The 14590-nt window shown below is 36.6% G+C and overlaps 1 protein-coding gene across 1 annotated transcript in view; it reads left to right on the forward strand.

Moving 5' to 3' along the window:
* The window catches only part of LRP1B (low density lipoprotein receptor-related protein 1B), a 1583276-nt gene that overhangs the window by 1489635 nt on the left and 79051 nt on the right, over nt 1–14590 (forward strand). The window contains exons 65-66 of the mRNA XM_012727834.1: nt 627–733; nt 13801–13917. Coding sequence (XP_012583288.1) covers nt 627–733; nt 13801–13917 — 224 coding nt within the window. The remainder of the gene's footprint in view (nt 1–626; nt 734–13800; nt 13918–14590) is intronic.

Here is a 14590-nt window from a genome sequence, read left to right on the forward strand (position 1 = left end):
AGTAGGAGCGATACAGCGCCAAGGTTGTTTTCACTGTAGAAGGCAGGTAACTTGAAAATCGCAATGACACCAATTGAAAATGCTACAGGTACCAAGTAGAAGACCTGTGGGAATATGTAAAGCCATGTTGAATATATATATATATATATAAAGGGCAACTGTTAATTCTAGAATAATGCAAGGAGGTGTCTTCTTCAGAAGAGGATTTTTCTATTTGATAAAATGGTTACCTTCGCTATCAAAGACAAAGTATATTGATGCACCATCTATAACAAAATTAATATTCTATCATAATAAGATAGTTTCAGATGTTGGCAATACATTTATATTGAAATTTCTGGAATCTAACTTTGGGTATCAAACATTAAGCTATAGTGCACCCTATTAAGCAGTGACCATCAAATTTTATTGCATAGTTATGACTTTTAAATTAATGATTCCCAGAGTCCTCTATCAGAGATTTCTATTCTTTAAGTTTAAAATGTGTGTCCCCCTAGACTCTGTTTTTTATAAGAGTATCTGAAATAATTCTGCTACACATGTTCTATAGAGACAGTGATTTGGAGAGCTGACATGGTTTATAACAGGAACTTTATCAGGCTAATCCCTTTGATATACCTCTTCAGGATGATGTACTGGACTGTTGTTGGGGATCACTCCCACATAGAAGAAGCAGCCATGGATGGAACACTGAGAAGGATTTTAGTACAAAAGAATTTACAGAGACCCACAGGTATGCTGTACTCTTGACACAGTCTAAAATGTGAAGCAGTATGGTGAGCATGTTAACATTATAATTCGTTCTAGTTTTGCTTGCAATATAATCATTTTTACAAGCAGATAAAATAATTTATAGTATGACTTTATGAAAGTCATTAACATTTCATGTTGTATTTTCCCAACTCGAAAGTCAGGTCCTTATCACACTGCCAGTGATGTTATGGAGATGTTATTTGAAAATTGTCTAAGTTGTAATGCTATTAGTGGGATTTCACATGCATGAAATTTTGACAGTTTATAGCTATGTCTTAGGATATTTTTATAGTTATCTGCTAATGATGTTGGGATAGATGGCACTATTCCTAGAAGATGAGAAACTATGTGGACAAAGAGGTGAGAAAATATACACATTTTTTGTGAAAGACAGGTTTGATGATTCTTGACATTTCATTCACAGCTCTTTTCAGTCTGGCTTCATTCTCTCTCTTAGTCATAGCAGCCACATTACAACTGCAAACTCTTTATTCCCAAGGACTGCTCAGGAATGCAAATCTTTCTCTACCTGCCTGATCTAGTTCCCATGTCCTTTTTCTTCCATCTCTCAGAAGTGGGAAATAAGTCCTTCCAACTTTTGCTTGCCTAGGTAAAGCTTACCCATTTATAATGTCTAATCTCAGTGCTCTTCCTTCATAAAATTATTTTAGACTACAGGAACCTCATCGATTTTATGTTGCTTATCCCCATCCTCTAAAACTTTGTCAAAATAATAGACTAAAAACTCTGTGCATTTTACAATGTTAAACATGTATATGTGTGTATACACACACACACACATACACACACATATAATCTATTAATAGTGACACAGATATATAAATGTCAGATATATAACATGTCAGAGGTAGAGAGAAAACAAGCATGTAGTAAGGGATGGGCAGTACCCTTTTCATTATGATAGAGAATTCATCTCTGAAAAAAATATTTGAAAAGAGGGGCCCTACCTAGCAGTGCCACAGGTTAGGACACAGCATTGCAAGGTAGCCGCATCTGCTTCAGTGTGAGTTCCATCCCTGGTCCTGGAGATGACCAACATGGCGCAGCAGATCTCTCCTGTCTCTCTCGCTGCTCCCCTCAGCAGTGTATGTTACCGATCTGCCTGTCCTGCTCCCCACTCTGTCTCTGGTGAATCCTCTCAGCGGCCCAGCACCTCTGGCTTGTACCCCAGTTCTGTATGAATAAATAAATGAACCTTTAAAATTTTGAAAAGAGAACTGAGTAGAACGAGAGGGGAAATTATAAGAGGCCAGATGCAAAATCTCTGGGATCACACATTATTTTCACTTTTATAGCCTTTGTAATCCTTTGTTTTTGTTTTTGTTCTTTTATGGAAAAATCTTTTTTTTTAAGATTTATTTATTTATGCATACAGAACTGGGATTCAAGCCAGAGGTGCAGGGGTGGTGAGAGACATCACCAGTGACAGAGTGGGGAGCAGAACAGGCAGATCAACAGAGTACACTGCTGAGGGGAGCAGTGGACAGGTAGGGAGAGGTCTGCTGCGCCATGTGGTCACCTCCAGGGCGGGGATCAAACTCGCACTGAAGCGGCTGTGGCCAGCTTGCAGTGCTGCATCCTAACCTGCTGCGCCACCAATGAAGTCCTGTAATTCTTTGTTTTTAAAAAAGCTTTTTATTTTTAACTAATTTTACACTTATAAAAAAGTTTGCAGTTAAATTTTTTCTTTTTATTTTTGGTTACATTTCTTCCTGGTCTCTACTGCTCTCTCCCCTCCTGTCCTCTGCTGCCACAAGCCTCTGGATGCTGCCTTTATATCCTTGTCTCCCGGCTCAGGTGTGTGTACTCACGCAAGCCCACATCACACTCCAGGGGTCCACAGTCAGGCCTGCTTATAAGACTGCAGGTGTTGATCATAAATGTTCATGGGTGGAGATGGATAACACCTGATAACTTTCATTTACCCTACAGAGGATATTTAGAAGGAAGTGTGAGACAGCGAAACTTATGCATTTTATTTATCCAGGACAAGCCTATAAAAGATGTAAAAGGAAAAGCAAAATAACTCACAGAGATTACATCTCAGGTTAAGTCCAATTGTTATTTTTTAAGATTTATTTATGTAAGCATACAAGAACTGGGGTACAGGTCAGAGGTGCAGAAGATGAGAAGAATCACCACAAACAGAGTGGGGAGCAGCACAGGTGAAGTGACTGAAATACACTGCTGAGGGGAGCAGCGGGTGTGACAGAAGAGGTCTGCTGCACATGTGGGTCCGTGCCTGGCCTGCCAGGGCTCAAGCATGTGCTGTACTGGCTGGCACTAGCACTGTGTCTTTGACCCCTGCACCACAAGTATCCCCTACACCACCAGGGAGGCCCCTAAGTCCAGTTTTAGTTGAATCTCACATGTTTTGGTACATCAACCTATGACAGTCAAGGAAGTGAGCTTTGACTCTGATCTGCCCCACCATTCACTCTTTGGTCTTTGGACTCTTACTTCCCATGTAGAACTACCGCTATCAGTTAGTGCAGTTCTCTGGAGAAGCAGGTGAAGTAAATCCTTAGCAGCTAAAGCAGCAACTGGAGATGGGTACCTCATAAGGGAAAGTTGAGCTGGGCAGCAGCATTCCCACAATAGGCCAAGTGAAATGAGAATGAATTGGACATTTAAACATTCTGCTCATCAATGTGGGTAACCTAATGATAAGCACATTAATGCTGTTCTTTTTTTTCTCATGGGGTTTATATTTGAGAAGAAAAAAAAAAGTGAGACATGAACAGAAATAACTGCAGTTTTGGTAAAATGTGAGTATGGCTATATACCTGTGGGATAAGTGAATTCATTAGGCTTTTGCACCACCAACCTCTGTGCCCATCACCTGTGGCCTTGATTGTGCTAATGCAGGAAGCACTTGGGAGCATAGACAGGCGCCTGGGTGCCTGATGGTGGACACCTAGAGTATTGGTAGGTGTAGGTCGTGGTAGGTGTACACACCTCAGCCTAGAGGTCACAGCTATAAAGACAGCTACAAAGGGAGGATAGCTTGAAGAGGATGAGCAAAATGACTATGGCAAGGTCATGAGAGAACAGCAGAGAGAACACAGAAAAAGAGTTAAGAACCATGGGAGACTTGGAGGCTCAGTTACCTGGCTGCCTCTCAGCCTCCTTACAGCCCCAACCCTCTATCAGTCCTGTACCTGCCTCCTTCCTTGCCTGGTATACCTGTGTGTTGATTTCCTGAGAGCATTAAAGCCTTAAAAACCCAACAAGGGCTCTGGAACTCTCCTTTATCCATCTGGCCAAGTTAACAGTGAACCTGCCCATGCTCAAGAAATTTCAGAACAAGAGGGATTATTTCCAATACAAGAAAACTGTGTGTCATTTTTTCCATTTGAACATGTTTTGAAAAGTAGACATTTCAAAGGTAGGTATAAAATCCATCATGGGGCTGATTTTGTGAAGGTGCTCTTTGAAGCCAATAATATTGGTTTCAATTCCAGAGGGTCACTTGTTAGCTGTGAGATCTGAGAATTGAACTTATATTCAAAGTTTGTATTTTATCATTCACAAACTAAAAGATAGTCATAAAAACTTAAAAATTTACTTTATATATTGGATATTATAACACTCTGTGCTATAAAACCATTGTCTATCACATGGCTTGTCCATGGCTTTAGGACTTATGGTATACTGGAAGGGAGACATGTGGGTAATGTAATATGAGCTGAGAACCAGAAACTTTAAATGCCAAAGTATATAATATATATATAATGGACCAGGTAATGATATAGAAACTGCAAGACTTGTTAAAAGTCTATAAAATTGTCTGGACAAGAATGTACATAGCTTAAACAGAAGAGAAACAATGGCATTAAAAAAGGGGAGCATGGCCCTCCCTGGTGGCGCAGCGGGTTAAAGCACTGCACTAAGAAACTAAAGCCACTTCCGCAAGAGTTCGATCCCCGCCTGCCCCGGAGGCGACCACATGGCGAGGCAGACCTCTCCTGACCCACCCGCTGCTCCCCTCAGCAGTGTACTTCGTCGATCTGCCTGTTCTGCTCCCCGCTCTGTCTCTGGTGAATCCTCTCACCCTCCGCATCTCTGGCCTGTACCCCAGTTCTGTCCAAATAAATAATAAAATAAATCTTTAAAAATAAATAAATAAATAAAAAAGGGGAGCATGTATGTGAGAAGCAAATCAGAGTTAACATAGTAGAATTACTAAACAAGTAGAGAAAGGAAATGGCTATTGGAGGAATATAAAGTGAAATTAAAATATTTATATGAAAATGTGTTGTATATTTATACAATGGAATAATAGTGTTCAAAAAAGACAAATTCAGGTCATTTGCAGCAACATGAATGGAGATGGAAGGATTTTGTTAGATAAATTAAAACAAGAAAAATAGATGAATATTGGGTGGCCTCACTTAACATGGAATATAGAGAAATTGAAAAAAAGGTCAAGAAAAAGTCAAAACTAGCAAACTGAACATAGAACTGAGACATATAATAAAGGAAGGGGCAGAGCTGGTCTCTAAACAGGGGAGGGAAGAACACAAGGGAATATGGGGGTGCTTCACAGGTGATATGGTGGTGGGAGAACGGTGGGGCAACAGCAAAGTAAGACAACAATTTAATTAATAAAAACAAATTTAAAATAAAATCATACATATGAGCGACTTTTGGGTTTTTTCATCCCTCCCTCCCTCACTCAGTTAAACACATTAGATGCTCACTAGATGGTTGGTATTATCTGTAATCTAATATATGCATCTCTACACACACAGTCTTCATAGTCTAATGTGAGGGACTAAAAATCAAAAGGAAAAATGGTCTTTGTGTGTTTTTTTCATGTATATGCACAGACACATGTGTGTAAGTGACTCTGGCCAAGAATGGAATACTACTGAAGTGTCCCCTTAGAGTAGGGAGGAAAGCCGTTTTGAGGAGCTGATTGCAAAAACAAAAGTAACTATAATAAATCAAAATCATCAGACAACTATAGATCAGAGACATTCTGTAGGGGAGGCGGGAGGGGAGAGAAAGACAGGAGTAGGAAGAGGACAAGTGTCTATGGTGACGGAGCACCGATGAATTGGTAATGGGAATTACACAGGGAAATCATACACTGTACAAAAATAAAAGATGATGTAATGAATATATATATATTTGATTTTAAAAATTAGTTGCTAAGACACCTGAAAAGGCAGGAATGGAGAACGATCTTACAACACAAAGTAAATACATTTATAGCAAAGCCATGAAGCATATAAACAACATAGAAAGTAACAGGAGAGGAGACACAGTGTAGGGCCAACTATGCAGGGTCTTAGAGACTGGTAAGACTTTTTTTTTTTTTAAGATTTATTTATTATTTATGCATACATAACTGGGGTACAGGCCAGAGGTGCAGGGGCCGTGAGAAGATTCACTAGAGACAGAGTGGGGAGCAGAACAGGCCACCTGACGAAGTACACAGCTGAGGGGAGCAGCGGGCAGGTCAGGGAGGTCTGCCTCACCATATAGATCAACTCCAGGATGGAGATCAAACTCATGCTGAGGTGGCTTTAGCTTCTTAGTGCTGTGCTTTAACCCGCTGCACCACCAGGGAGGGCCCAGATACGGTGGTAAGTTTTGCTTCATGTTAAGCAGGTAACAGGATCTGGTTGTCATCAACCTTATAAAATCAGGATTTGTTTGTCACCTAGTTAAGATCAAATCACTAAGATATTAGTGCTCGAAGCAGAGAAAGATTACTGCAGCTCAACTAATAAGGAGACAGAAGAGAAAACAAGCTCAGACCTGCCTCACAAGTTAGGAGAGAAATGAAATTATATAGATTTTAGGGATGATGATTGAAAATAAAAAAGTTAAATTTTATTGACTATAAAGCAGATTAAGGTCAAAGAAATTTGGAAGTGGCTGAATGAAGTTCATTAGGCAGTCACACGGAAGTTCATATATACAGAAATATAAAGAGTTGTTTCTCAGATAACTGGAGTTTGGAATTTCTTCTGCTGATTTCCCCACCTCTGGGTGACCCCCTGTGCTCTGCACTGACAGGTGCTGACCAGTCTCTCCCCTGCCTCTACCAGTTACCCTCCTCCTAAGATATCCTGGACACTGATGAGTTCCAGGCTCCACTGTGTTTGCAAAAGCAAACCTCTAAGAGGAAAGTTTTCCACCTCCCTCACATACTTGTAAGGTCCAAAAGTAATTTAACCATTTTGACTTTGTTTCAGAGTCAGACACGTAAGACAGGTCAAGAAAGTAGTTGATATGAAACTATATACCCATTTCCCATTTGTAACACTGGCTATGATTTTTCTTCTCAGCAAACTCTACTCTAAAAACTCCGCTTATAGTAGACACTGAGAAACCATTTATGTTCTCATTTTTCTAATGCATTTATTCTGTATCTTGTATGTGCCAGGCAGAGTGCATGGCATTTAGGATGTAGGCATGAGCACACAGGTAGAAAGAAAATGAAATTAGATAGATTTTAGGGATGAGGTGTGGAAATAAAAAGTTAAATTTTATTGACTATATAGCAGGTTAGGGGCAATATATAATTTCATTTTCTCTCTAACATGCCCTCCTAAGACTTACTTTCTAGGAGGGTGCAATGGTTCAGCTAGGGCAGTAAAATATAACATTTAAAAAGTAAATTATAAAGTAAGTCATGTGTTTCTGAAATGGAAAAAAGTGAAAGTGGAACAGGAAGAAGGATCCAGAAAGGGGGAGAGTTGATTGCAGTATAATGTCATCAGAGTAGAACTTATGGAGAAAAGTAACACTTGAGCACAGATTGTGTGACATTCTCAGTCGCAGGAATATGTTGCAGGTGTAGATACAAATCAAACTAAGTCAATTAGTTGTGAGATAGTCCTAAGGTGATTGGAAATCTTCATTCAGGAGGGTTTTAAAGGAGAAGAGAAACCTGTTTTGGGGAATTAGCAATAGAAAGCTATTGAAGTCACTGGAAATACTAAGATGGAAAAAAGGAGGGGAAAATAAAAGGCCTCTTAGGGTAGAATTGTGCAGGATGCTTATATTTAGAAGAGTCAAGGTCAAAAGTGAATATTGCAAATATTTCTGAACAATAGGAGCAAAGCAACAGAATTCAGTGTTACAAGAGATAAAGGAACAATTTCCACTCTATTGGGTAGATCACAGTGCATTATACAGAAGAAACATGAAGTTAAAAACAGACAATAAGTCTAACATTAATATAGATTTGAATCAAAATTAAGCAACCTGTGGGTACAAAGGGTTAAGTCTCAGCACTATGAAGCTATTGGTAGCCACTGCAGCATGAGTTCAACCCCTGCCAGGGAGCTGACCCACATGGTACAGCAAATCTCTCCTGTTTCACGCACTGCTCCTCTCAGCAGTGTTTTTCAGCAGATCTGTTCTGCTCCGCTCTGTCTCTGGTGAATCCTCTCAAATCCCACATCTCTGGCCAATACTCCAGTTCTTGTATGCATAAATAAATATTTTAAAAGTTGAGCAAACTGCATAAACCTTTGTGCATCATTTTTATATTTGTAAATATAGATGATAATACAATTATCTTACAGAGAATTTATAAAATAAATTTAGATCTTATGTTAAAATCAATATAAATTGATTAATAGAGTCCCTTGAATATATGAGATTAATGAATCTGAGATTTGAATATCTAAAATAATGATAAAATTATAAATAATGTAGCATGCATCATAATACTGTGGTATATGTGTCCTACGTAAAACCTGCTATACTCCCTAATGCTGTTAATTATTGTAATCCAGATGTTAAAATATCATTTACTGTGTTTTATTTATTTGATTCATTTTCATATAGTACATTGGTTATAAGTTTTTTTGTTTTTTTTTTTTTTAAAGATTTATTTGTACATACAGAACTGGGGTACAGGCCAGAGGCTCAGGAGCGGTGAGAGGCTTCACCAGAGACAGAGCGGGGAGCAGAACAGGCAGATCGACGAAGTACACTGCTGAGGGTAGCAGCGGGCGGGTCAGGAGAGGTCTGCCACGCCATGTGGTCTCCTCCCGGGCAGGCGGGTATCGAACTCATGAGGAAGTGGCTTTAGCTTCTCAGTGCAGTGCTTAACCCGCTGCGCCACCAGGGAGGGCCTGGTTATAAGTTTTAAAATTAAAAAAAAAAAGGTTCACAAGTCACATATAAAACAGCTATTGTTTTACTCCATGTCTCTTTATTAATACATGATTTCTTAATATTGGAAATGCTTGTCTTGTACTTTTAGGCAGAATTTTATTCCATTAAACAGAAACTTCTCTATTTTATCTTTGGAATGAATATCTTGAGTTTGGTCATGACAAGTGTTAATTATATACAAATGAGTCAAATCTAAGGAGATTTTTAGGAAACAATAGACAACTTATATTCCATAATGTAAGAGAATAATTCCAGAGAGTAATGATGAAAATTTGACTACCAATGTCTGCCTCGACAGACACATGTACACACTGGGTATAAAGACATGTGCCTTACATAGATAGAGCCTATGTCATTACCTTCCATGGAAGTACATTCTTCACTTGTATCTTCCCAAAACCATCATATACTTGTTTGGAATTATTTTCTATTTTATTTTTCTTTTTTTTTATAAATATATCACTTGTAAGTGTCATTTATAAATATTGTGACTTCAAGGTTATTACACTGAAGCCAGTATCATAATGCCTCTATTTCCTTCCAAGAGTGATACCTTATTCTTTACATTTTGGGGTTACAGGAATTCACTTTATCCTTGAATATGTACACTGAGATGCAGTACATTTGGTTACATATGTACTTGAATAGGATCTAAGTATTAGCATGAAAACCAATAAAAATATATGTGAACTTGTCACTATGTAACCCCTGTATATTCTAGAATTAGCATTGTACTGTGCAACTGAATAATTACCCTATGACTTAGCCCTTTATTTTCTCACTCTAACACTGTCATTGCATACTTTCTAAAAATCAAGATGAGAATAGCTCAGTTACATGGACTTTTCTTTTTAAGATTTTATTTATTTTTGCATAGAAGAGTCAGAGTATAATCCAGAAGTGTAGGCTTTGAAAGGACTGCCATAATGGCCAACATGGTGATAGGTCTGAGACAACTTTAGACCATCAGGCAGACCCCCTACATGTACTTTTATATCATTACCACAATATATGGCACTCCTCCATCTATTGCTGCAATATTATAGTAGATCATTGATTCTAATGTAGTCTTTGTGACCAAAAAGACCATTATCAACCTAAAACCAACCACAGATCTTCTGTAGAGTATCATAGTGCTTATTATTAGTATGTGATTAAGAATAAGAATTCAAAATTTTTATATGAATTAAAAAGTGAATGCCCACAGATTTTAATACTCTGACCTATTCTATAGTTGTTATTTTTTTTAAAAATTCTTTTTTATTTATGCATACAGAACTGGATACAGGCCATATGAATCACCTCTGGAACAGGGGCTAAAACTTGCATTGAATCAGTTGAGGCTAGCTTGCAGTGCTGAATCCCAACCCATTGTGCCACCAGGGAGGGCCCATCACTCTATAGTTTTAAATGGCATGTTTTTAAAATTAGAGACCATTTTAAACATTAAAAGCTTTATTTTTTGATTCAGTCACTTGTGTAGCAATTGAATAGCACAGTACACAAAACCACAAACAAAATCAGCTTTGTTCTTTGCATGAGTAGGGAACAGGGAAAGCATCGGTGAATATTTGCTATCTTAATGAATGTTATATCCCTTTCCAGTTTTCTCTCCAATACCAGGATATCAAGAATTACATGACTTTGATATATGCACCACAGTATTTGATATCTAAGAGGCCATTTATATTGACTTTAGTTCACCTCAGATAAAAATGTGGCCATTTCTGAAAGTATATAGTGTACACCGGCACAGTACCAGTCATGATTATTCAATTCATTTAGCAGATTTTTTGTCCTTGGCCAATAGAGGCCTCTAATTAAATAAAAAGGATAAAAAAAAAAACCTAGGGGCCCTCCCTGGTGGCTCAGTGGGTTAAAGCACAGCACTGAGAATCTAAAGCCAATTCTTCATGAGTTCGATTCCCACCTGCCCTGTAGGTGACCACATGGCGTGGCAGACCTCTCCTGACCCGCCCTCTGCTCCCTTCAGCAGTGTACTTCGTCGATCTGCCTGTTCTGTTCCCCACTCTGTCTCTGGTGAAACCTCTCACCGCCCCTGAGCCTCTGGCCTGTACCCCAGTTCTGTATGCATAAATAAATAAATCTTAAAAAAAAAAAAAAAACGAAACCTAGGTATTATTTTGCAATTCCTAAGTATATGTCCTTTACTACTGTCAAATGAATATTTGGGTATTTGCATATGAAAAAATAACTTAATATATACTTTGCAATCTAAGAATCTAAGTGAGCATCCTATCTCTAAAAATATTTTTAAGATTTTGATAATAAATTTGATTTAGTGGTAAATATCCTCAGTTTCTTGGAACCCCTCTATCACCTCTTAAATCAAGACCATAGTAGTGTACACTTGCTGGTTATTACTACCTTACAAATCTTCACTTCCCTTTAATGTAGAATATATAAAATCTTTTATGCTATTTCTGAAAACACAGTAATTTTAATTTATCATTCTAAGTCTTCTCTCTTAAATATTCCACTGTTACTATGGTCATTTCTCACTAGATTTTACTTCTTTCTTATTCTTTATATTCGTTTTTAAAGGCTGTATTGGAAATAGAAAGCTAGTGGGAAGATTTTAGATTTTAATTTGACAAAAATGAGATTCAAAACCCCCCAAAATGTGACAGTAGTCTTGGCATCATCGGGGTTGTTAGCAAACTAACTACATATGATTAGTCATTTACATCCATTATTGTACATTTCTCAAGTTTAGTCTGTGTCTTTATCTTTGATAAGCCTTCTGAATTATGATTGCATTATGTTTGATAGGAACAAATATCACATTTTATTATAAATTTTCCATAATTATAATGACTTTGTTCCAGATATTAATCATTAACAGTGGAGAGGAAAATAACTTGTTGGACATTTGCCGGTTTCCCATTTTATTATTGGTTCATAGTTAAAAAGGATTAGCAATATTTGAAAAATAGAAATGTTCTTTCATGTAAGCATTACACTCATCTCTATAACAGGATAAGGTCTTTGATTATTAACCCTTAACTTAAAAGACTCTCTCTTATTAAAGAGTTTAAAGGAAATAAAAAAAATTGTGAATTTTGGGGAATATAAATCCCAGTCATCTAAAATGTTTATATAAAATTTTATCTATATATAACTCCATCCAAAAGCACAATATGTGACCAAAGCTGGTAAAAGATGGGTCTGTCTTCCACATGCCTAGATAAAAATTCAATAGATGGCAGCTATGAGAACTCTTTACTGCTGCTGAATCTGAAGAAATTATATTGATAATTCTATTGAATAATATATCGATTGCTTTCTTCTTTTATACCACTAACATTTTAATATTTTCAGATGTAAATGCCAACTTTTGGGGGAAAGCTATATTTTAAAAAAATATAATCCTTTAGTATATCGCACAGATGGCCCAGAAATAACAGTATTTTCCTTTTTTCCTAAGCAACTGTTTTGAAATATAATGATGGCATCAGAAAACTGAAATATGTTATGGTTCATGTAACCCATAGGATACATGAAGAAGCAAAAACATAACTCCTAACATAACTCCAAATAGCAAGCTAATTATTAAGCATAAACTAGTAATATACAACTAACATGTTTTAATTGTTAAGTCATATCTCAGAGGCTGATTGAACATCATATAGCTCTGTTTTATACTTGAATAACATTATTTTAATTTAGTTAGGTTATGTTTCAGTAACATCTACATACTTACCTGAAGACTTATTCCCAAATGAGTATCACCACAATTTTCATTTTGTTCTGATGAAGTCTTGATCCATCTACATAAGAACACAATTTTCACAAACTCAGTAATATCTTTCATTTAGTTGCCTTGACACTGAAGTATGCCTCAATTGTTCATTGAATCATCTGAATAGGAAAACTCTTTAACATTCAACTCCCAAAGGAATTTTAAATGCAATGTTCTTTCAAAGTACACAATATGTCATATTTAAAGACAAGCTAGGCCACTAATATAAAAGTGAAGCTATGTTACCTTGCTATAGTGAAGATTTATTACAGAATTCATGTGTTATAGATCATATACTTCTATACTAAGGAAGTTTACTGAAGATAATCTAAGTGTTAATGTTTTTGCAAGAATTTCAGTCCATTATGAGATTAAAAAAACAATATTGAACACATAAAAAAATATCTTTTACCACATCATTTCAGTCATTGCTTTTTTACTCACAGATACTCATGATGAAAATTGAAAAATTTCAAAGCAAATTATTTATTAGAGTGAAAAAAATAGAGTGAAAAATTCCAGCACAACTAAACCCTTAACTGAGGAATTTGCTATTCTTCCTTTCCTACTGTGCACATGTATCTTTAGTCAATTTAATATTCAGCATGCTTACGGGAGCCTTAGAACAGTGTACATTAACTCTGTATGTAGGTGAAAATATAATGATTAATTCCATGAATTTTTTCTGTTCTGAGAAATGCATCTTCACAAACAATGTAACCACTTGAATTTAAATATTGGTTGAATAGGTAATTTTAAAAAGATAGTTCTGTATATATGTACATAAAAATAGAAATGAAATATAGAAAAGTCTTTCAAAAAGTAACCACAATGAAGAAACCAATAAGTAAAAAGAGGAAGGATCTTTAGGGCAGCTTTTCTTCTATGAAGAATTTAGCTATAGATAATTCCATAAATCCTATACAACCTGTACTCATGTATTTCAAATACGTGTTGGATTCTGTCATGTTTTCAATGTTCTTAGATACCATGTTGTCAACTGGGAAATTTCAGTGGCTTGAAGAAAAAGACATTAACTATAATTATGCTTTAAGAACCAAAAGCATAATTTTAATAACCTCATTTATTTCCATTATCTGTGTATGTGGATTTTGCAGGTCTGGCGGTGGATCATTTTAGTGAACGGATATATTGGGCCGACCTTGAACTCTCTGTTATTGGCAGTGTTCTATATGATGGTTCTGATTCAGTAGTCTCTGTCAGCAGTAAACAAGGTTTGTGAAGTGCTTTTGTTTTTGCTTAATTATTAGAGAGAGCATTAACTAATGGTATGAAAATATAAGTGTGAATGCTTTACATTCTGGATTTCCTCAAAATCTTCACTCTTCAATTTGTAGCTCTTACTGTTGACTACAAGTTTCATTTGTAACAGAAATAACAAAGATCAGTACAGAAATTCTTGACTCTAAGACAAGCATGCTACATTGCTGTCTACATGCAGAAATATCCACTCTGTTGCCTCTGTAAGCATCAGTAGACACTAATCTTTAGTTCAAATAGCAGTGATAGGAAGCAGAAAATGAGTTATCATTTGTAGTAAAACATCATAGAAACAATTATGTTTAAAGTTCATTGATGAACATTCTCATTTTCAAGTGAAAAAGTGTTATGTAAAAATGATAAGTTGCCTGCCCCTCCAGTGACCACAGATATACTTGTGCTTTTTTTTTTCTTTTTTTTTTTTTTTTGCTGCATTTTTTATATTTCACCTCTGTATTTACCTCCTTTTCTTACTCTCTCATTTTCTGGCTCCCTTCTGTACCCCATATGTTGTTGCCTATTAATCTCAGATCTTTGACTGCATATAATTTCCCTTCCACACTGCAACACCTTCCTGTATCTAACACAAAATATTCATAGTAATTACTTGAAGTTTTTGTATTAAAT

Source organism: Condylura cristata, unplaced genomic scaffold (genome assembly GCF_000260355.1).
Source record: "Condylura cristata isolate star-nosed mole 26May11 unplaced genomic scaffold, ConCri1.0 scaffold00002, whole genome shotgun sequence".
In the NCBI taxonomy this organism is placed as follows: domain Eukaryota; kingdom Metazoa; phylum Chordata; class Mammalia; order Eulipotyphla; family Talpidae; genus Condylura; species Condylura cristata.